Source organism: Arachis ipaensis, chromosome B3 (assembly GCF_059453495.1).
Source record: "Arachis ipaensis isolate K30076 ecotype BB chromosome B3, ASM5945349v1, whole genome shotgun sequence".
In the NCBI taxonomy this organism is placed as follows: Eukaryota; Viridiplantae; Streptophyta; class Magnoliopsida; order Fabales; family Fabaceae; genus Arachis; species Arachis ipaensis.
In genome coordinates, this window is record NC_142438.1 from 48,471,976 (window position 1) to 48,479,807 (window position 7,832).

At 38.5% G+C, this 7,832-nt stretch overlaps 2 protein-coding genes across 2 annotated transcripts; one reads left to right on the plus strand and one right to left on the minus strand.

Moving 5' to 3' along the window:
- On the plus strand, positions 1-2,954 carry LOC107630489 (replication protein A 70 kDa DNA-binding subunit A). Its single transcript, XM_016333632.3, has 2 exons — positions 1-434; positions 1,163-2,954. The coding sequence occupies exons 1-2, from the start codon at positions 163-165 to the stop codon at positions 2,778-2,780; spliced, it is 1,890 nt and encodes a 629-aa protein (XP_016189118.1). The 5' UTR covers positions 1-162; the 3' UTR covers positions 2,781-2,954.
- Positions 2,955-3,215: 261 nt separating this feature from the next.
- LOC107630490 (uncharacterized) lies at positions 3,216-3,818 on the minus strand. The gene has a single exon (XM_016333633.3). The coding sequence runs from the start codon at positions 3,687-3,689 to the stop codon at positions 3,318-3,320; it is 372 nt and encodes a 123-aa protein (XP_016189119.1). The 5' UTR covers positions 3,690-3,818; the 3' UTR covers positions 3,216-3,317.
- Between the last annotated feature and the right edge of the window lie 4,014 nt (positions 3,819-7,832).

Consider the following 7,832-nt stretch of genomic DNA (forward strand, 5'->3'; position numbering starts at 1 on the left):
ATGAACATTAGTTGGAACAATTTGAGATTTAATAAGTAATAAACTTCTTCCTCTCCCTCCAAAATCCGTTCTCTCGCTCTCTCCCTGAATTTCCAAGGGTTCCACTTTTGTCTTCTCCGTTGGGGAATCGCTAATCTTGGTAAACGGCAAGGAGGGGGAAGCATGTCGGTGAATCTAACGGCAAACGCGATTCCGTCAATAATAGGCGGCGACGTGAACTCGAAACCGCTGGTTCAGGTTCTCGATTTGTCGCTGATCTCAAGCAGTAGCAACTCGCAGCAGCAGCGGTACCGCATGTTGCTATCCGACGCCGTTTCGTCTCACCAAGCCATGCTCGCAACTCAGCTCAACGACCGAGTCCGAACCAACCGAGTCAAGAAAGGCTCCGTCGTTCAGCTCCTCGAGTACATTTGTAGCCCTCTCCAAAACCGCAAGTCTCTCTCTCTCTCTCTCTCTCTCTCTCTCTCGTTTTAGATTAAAGTAATTTCTAACAATTATAGTAAAAGAATAGGGCATTTTTTATACTGGCAACTTTGTCTGAAATTTTACGATCCTGTGGTTTAAATTTCAGTGAATTAGGACATTTGAATTTTCTTTCAATTTAGTTATTTCATGTGTTTGGTGAGTTTTCTATCTCATTTATTTGAAAACTTTTTGTAAAATTGAGGGAGTAACCTGTTAATGATTGAGTTCAAGGTCTTTTAGGTTCTGAGGTGCACCACAGGTGATGCAAATGGTTTTAAAGGTTTTGTTAAAGCAACTAGTTAAGGAATCAAGATTAGGATAGGTTTCGAACTTTTGCTTCATCAAATGCATTGAAAAGTTGAAGTCTTTTATATTTTCCATACGAAATTGAGCCAAGCAAGGCAACTGGTTAGGTAAACCCGTAGTTTAATAGTTTGGGCATAGTTTTACAACTTTCCTTCTCCTTTGAGTTTTGGCTTCTATCTCTTATGTAATGGTTGGTGATAAGAATTAAAATGTGCAACCTCGTTGAATGGTTGAAGATTGGCAAAGCCTTAACATTGGTTGTTGAAGAGTTTTGCATATAGTTGAATTATGAAGAAACAAAAACCATTTTGCAGTGGAATTTAGTTTATGCAATTATGAATCTATCAGATGATATTAATTTATGCTTCTATTTCTGCTTGTCCTTGAACAGGATTATTGTAGTACTCAACATGGAAACTATAATCCCAGATTGCGAGATCATTGGGAATCCAAAACCGTTTGGGGAATCTAATTTACCAACTCAGAAAACATCACCTGATAAAGTTGTGCAGACATCATCCAGGGGTCATAATAATAATCAACAACAGACTTCTCAAACAGGTCATGCTGCACAGAGTTTCCGGCCAATAGTTCAACCTGCATATCAGCCACCTCCAGTTTACAAAAACCGTGGTGCTATTGTGAAAAATGAGGCACCAGCACGCATCATTCCCATAGCAGCTTTAAATCCTTACCAAGGTCGTTGGGCAATCAAGGCAAGGGTAACCGCCAAAGGGGATCTGCGCCGCTACAATAATGCTCGTGGAGATGGGAAAGTTTTCTCATTTGATCTCCTTGATTCTGATGGAGGTGAAATACGAGTAACCTGCTTTAATGCTGTTGTAGATCGTTTCTACAATGCAATTCAAGTTGGTAAAGTTTACACAATATCCAAAGGTAGCTTGAAACCTGCGCAGAAAAATTTTAACCATTTGAAGAATGATTGGGAAATTGTATTGGATTCAAATTCAAATGTTGAACTTTGTCCGGATGAAGATGATTCTATTCCTAAACAGCAATTCTCCTTCAGGCCAATAATTGACCTTGAGAATGTTGACAATAATGCCATTCTTGATGTTATTGGGGTTGTGATATCTGTGAATCCTTCGGTTCCCATCTTGAGGAAGAATGGGATGGAAACTCAGAGAAGAATTTTGAATATAAAGGACTCCTCTGGCAGGAGTGTCGAGTTAACCCTTTGGGGCGAATTCTGCAACAGGGAAGGACAAAAGCTGCAAGAGATGGCTGATGCTGGGTCCTTCCCTATTGTGGCAGTCAAGGCAGGGAAGGTTAACGACTTCAGTGGAAAATCTATTGGTACTATTTCTACTACACAGCTTTTCATAAACCCGGACTTGCCTGAGGCTCATACCTTGAGAGAATGGTTTGATAGAGTGGGAAAGGATTCAGTTTCTCGATCCATTTCTAAGGATGTTTTGCCAGGAGGACCAAAGAATGAGATACGTAAAACTGTGTCTCAGATCAAGGATGAAGGCCTGGGGCGGTCTGATAAGCCAGACTGGATAACAGTGAGGGCAACCATATCATTCATCAAGACAGATACGTTTTGTTACACAGCTTGCCCTCTGATGGTTGGAGACCGACAGTGCAATAAGAAAGTGACCAGGGTAGGAGACGCAAGATGGCAGTGTGATAGATGCAACCAAGAGTTTGAGGAGTGTGATTACCGGTACCTTCTTCAAGCTCAAATTGTGGATCATACAGGAATAACTTGGGTAACTGCTTTTCAGGAAGCAGGGGAAGAGATTATGGAGTACCCAGCGAAAGAGCTGTACTTGTTGAAGTATGAAGAGCAGGATGATGACAAGTTCGGGGAAATAATCAAGAGTAGCCTCTTCAACCATTTTGTGTTTAGGCTTAAAATCAAAGAGGAATTGTATGGTGACGAACAGAGGGTTAAGGTAACAGTAGTCAAGGCAGATAAAGTTAATTACTCTTCAGAGAGTAGACACATGCTTGAATCGATTTCCAAGTTTTGTAGGCAGTAATTGTAGCTTTCTCAGCATCCTTTCATGAGATGTGACTTGGTGGATACCTGTTAGTATTAGTGTACAAGCTTACATAGAATTGGTCATTAATGGTCGAGTTATTGTTATTGTGTCATTTGAGCCCAATGTAAAACATACTTAAAATAACTTAAAAGTTGAGGATTTTATGTTTCTTCTCTTTTTTGTTTTGTTGAATATTTCATTGCTCCCATCCCAGTGGAATTTCATGCGAGTTGTCAACTATTGCTTTTCCTACTTTCTGATATGTGATCATTTTTGTCAGCTATTTATGCTTCATATTCCAAAATGTTCCTCAGTTGAATTGTTTCTCATTAGTCATTAATCTGTTTCTATGACGTGCCAAAACAGAGATTAGATTTTAAGAGTTGAGAAGGGTCTGCTCAGATAAAGCACAAGAATCACACATACTAGTAGTAGACACAAGAGGTTTCAGTTCATTACTGAAAAAAACATTACAGATACAAATCATCATAAGATAAAACACTACAAATTCCCTGCAGCATCTCATGAATTCCTTCAGCTTCGCTTAACAGGATCAAAATTGGCGACACCAACGACAGCGCCAACAATGACCACAAGCACAACTCCACCAGCTACTATGCTGAGCAAGAAGTTCTTGAGTGAAGGACTGACAGCAGCCTCAGCCACATCAGGAACCATCATTGAAGCTGTCAATGCAGCTGCTGTGAGCCCTGTCACAACCTTCTCCTTCATGGAAGCACTCACTTGAAACGTACCATTGGATTTTGTTGCTGATGCTGCAACACCCTTTGGAGTCCTTAGAGGAAGTGGCTTCAAGAATGCCTCGGAGCTAGGCACCCCAACAACCTTTTTCTGGGTTGTGTATGTTGGTGGCATAGCCATTGAAACTGCTGAAGTAGATGCCATTCCTGTTATTTTTTTCCGCGTTCTCTATTGGTTCTTTCTTTGTTCTCTTGTTAGGTGGTTACTTTGCCTAGAAGCTTATGTGAAGAGAGTGAGGGAATTTGTGCAGTGTGATGTGTGATTTGAGTGTGCAACGAGAGGTGGAAATTTTTCTTCATATTTGCATGTGTCTGATGTGGCAGATTGCCCATTGAGAATTGATGGATAAGCTTATCTTGTTGGTCCAATCATCATCCATCGCCCATTCAGTTCAAGTTATGATCTGAACTCTTAAATCTTATGTGGCAATATTTGCCTACTTAGACTTTATCTCATCCGAATCAATACCTTGATCATGAAATTAGTTCAATTTTTTTTTATTTTAAAAACAATAAATTGAAAAGAAAAGAACTATACAATGATGTGACAGCATTGGTTTAAGAAGAGTAATCTAATAAAAATTGATTATATTACATGTATACTAAAATTAACCATTAATATTAATCGTTAGTATAAAATATATGTTAGTATTGTAAAATAAATAAAGAATATGTACTAAATATAAAATAAAGATGTGTAAATAGAAGATTCTAGTATTAATATAATTAGCTCAAAAATAATAATTTATATATGTATTTACTATATATATATATATATATATAAAGAGAGAAGTATTTAGTAAAATTGTAACGTAAAGAAAAGGAGAGAATTGATTTTTTATTGCTGTGTCTCATGCCTCGTATATGTGTCCTTATTTATACATGTATGAGATTCTTATTTTCAACTTTTATTAAAGTTCAGTTTGGCTTGGGAGCCTCATTCTTTCATAGGAAAAGTCAACCGCCCATATAATCAATGTCATCCACATAAGCTCTTATCACAACACTCTCCTTTGAATGACCATTTAGGATTATTGCCTCGTTAAAATCTTACTAAAGAAAAATCCAGTGGGAAAAAAACCTTAGTGAAGGAAAAAGAGTACAATATCCTTTGTGATAGGGACTGCCTCATTAAAAACTTTGTCAAGAAAAATCCATTGAAAAAAAACCTGACCAAGAAAAAAAGAGTACAGTCTCCCCCTCTTGTCAACATCATTTAATGTCTCGAAATCGGCGAATCCCAATCTCATGTACCAACCTTTCAAAGGAGGATTTTGGGAGTGACTTTGTGAATAAATCTGCCAGATTGACACTTGAACGGATCTGTTGGATATCAATTGTCCCTTTATTTTGAAGATCATGAGTGAAGAAGAATTTGGGAGAAATATGCTTTGTTCTATCACCTTTGATGTATCCACCTTTAAGTTGAGCAATGCATGATGTATTATCTTCAAACAGAACAATTAGAGCTATCTTATGATCAATCAGTCTACATGATGACATAATATATTGAATCAAACTCCTCAGCCAAAAATACTCGCGACTAGCTTCATGAATCGCTAGTATTTCAGCATGATTAGAGGAGGTTGCTGCTATCGTATGTTTCGTGGACCTCCATGATATAGCTGTACCACCATATGTGAACAAGTATCCTATTTGAGATCTCCCTTTTTGTGGATCAGACAAGTATCCAGCATCTGCATAGGCAACTAGTTGTGACTTGGATCCATATGGATAAAATAATCCTATGTCAACCGTTCTATGAAGATATCAAAAGATTTGTTTGATTCCACTCCAATATCTTCTGGTTGGAGAGGAACTATATCTTGCTAGTAAATTCACAGAAAATGATATATCGGGTCGTGTATTATTAGGAAGATACATTAGCGCTCCAATGGCACTAAGATATGGTACTTTCAGGACGAAGGATATCTTCATTTTCTTTTTTAGGATGGAATTGATCATTTTCCACATTCAAAGACCTTACGACCATTGGGGTACTTAATGGATGTGACTTATCCATATAAAATCTTTTCAAGATCTTTTATGTATACATTGTTTGATGAATAAATATCCCATTTTTTGTATGCTCGATCTGCAGGCCGAGACAAAATTTAATCTTTCCAAGATCTTTCATCTCAAACCCTTCTTTTAGAGTTTTTATAATTGTTAGAATCTCTTCAGGAGTTCCAATGATATTTAAATCATCAATGTATACAGCAATTATAATGAACCCTGATGCAGATTTCTTTATTGAAACACATGGGCAGATATCATCATTCTTGAATCCGTTTTTGGCCAGATACTCAGTAAGACGATTATACCACATTCGTCCAGATTGCTTCAGACCATATAAAGGTCTTTGCAATTTAACTGAGTATAATCCCTGTGAATATGTCAATCCATGCTGATGCTAGAATTGCTTTTCCCCCTGCTCATACCTGGGAAGAGAAAGTACAACCTCTGCTGCATCCTATCCTCTACTTTAGTTGAATTCTTTTGTTCTAGAATCATAGACATTGGCTAAAGATACCACAGACTTTCTGGTTATGCGTCGTACCCTGACTACTCCTCTTTCACTGGCTTCTTTGTACCCAGCTACACCCCCTCGGCCAATCCTCACTCGACAGCAGCTCCGTCCTAGCGTAGGCAATTGAAGTAAAGATGGGGAGCGGTGAGGGGGGCCCCATCGCTTGAGCTACATCCCGCTTTTCAGGTGGCACTCAGAAAGAAAAGGAAAGCGGGGTGTCGCCATATTGAAAGATTTTGAGGGACCGACACCGGACAGGCAGACCTCGAATCGTTGGATCCGGTAAGTAAAAAAAGGTATCCCCAACTTATTCATTGGATGGTTTAGATATCTTTAGTCCTTCAGGGACTTTTATATAGATATCACGATCTAATGATCCGTATAAATAGGCTATTACCACATCCATTAAATGCATATGTAGTTTATGATATGCGGATAAATTGGCCAAATAACGCAATGTTATTGCATCCACTACAGGGGAATATGTTTCTTCATAATCTATACCGGGCCTTTGTGCAAAACCTTGTGCTACAAGTCGAGCTTTGTAGTGTACAAATTTATTTTTCTCATTTCATTTTCTCACAAATACCCACCTGTATCCAACAGGTTTTACATCTTCTGGTGTACGGACTACAGGTCCAAAGACTTCACATTTTGCAAGTGAGTCTAACTCAGCCTTCATGACTTCTTCCCATTTTGGCCAATCATTTCTTTGTCGACATTCTTCGACTGATCTTGGCTCAAGGTCCTTACTTTCATGCATGATATTTAATGCCACATTATATGCAAATATTTCATTGACAATTGTCTTATTTCGGTCCCATTTCTCTCCTGTAAAGACATAATTTATCGAGATCTCGTCATTTTTACAATTTTCAGGTACCTGAACGTCTTCTGGCGTTAAAACTATATCAGAATTTTGGACAACTATAGGTGTCTTTACTATGCCTTTTTCAACAGGAATAGAATTTATCTCTTTTATTTTTCGAGGATTTTTGTCTTTGGAACCGACAAGCCTACCACGCTTCTGGCGTGAATTTGTTTCAGTGGCAATTTGTCCGACTGGGACATCAATTCGAATTGGGACATTTTCCGTTGGTATATAAGATTTGGTTATTCTCTTTGTATCGGAAAATGTATCAGGCAATTCATTTACTATTCTTTGCAAATGTATAATTTTTTGAACTTCTAGTTCACATTTCCCAGATTGAGGATCTAAATGCATCAAGGATGATGCATTACAATTAAGTTCCTTTTTAGGAAGCTTATTCTCTCCCCCCTAATGTTGGAAATTTTGATTCATCAAAATGACAATCTGCAAATCGGGCTTTAAATACATCCCTAGTTTGTATCTCAAGATACCTGATGCGTCACTACAAGAAAAAAGGCCTGTCGGCACAATTTTTTCTTGCCACGGTTTTAAAGCGTGCCTAAAAGTGGTCAATGGCCACGCTTTTGCGAGGGTAGCCACTGATTTATGATTTGGCCACGCTTTTTTTTGCCACTCTTGAAAAGCATGGCCATATTTTACGAGGGTGGCCATTTATTTGAAATTTGGCCACGCTTTTTTATTGTCACTCTTAAAAAGCGTGGCCATAGAGAGAAATCGGCACGCTTTTACGAGGGTGGCCACTGATTTCAAATTTGGCCACGCCTTTTTTTGTCACGCTTAAAAAGCGTGGCCATAGAGGGAAACTAGCACGCTTGAATAGCGTGGCTATCCTGTGTTTATTTTGGCACCGTAAAATAACGTGCCGA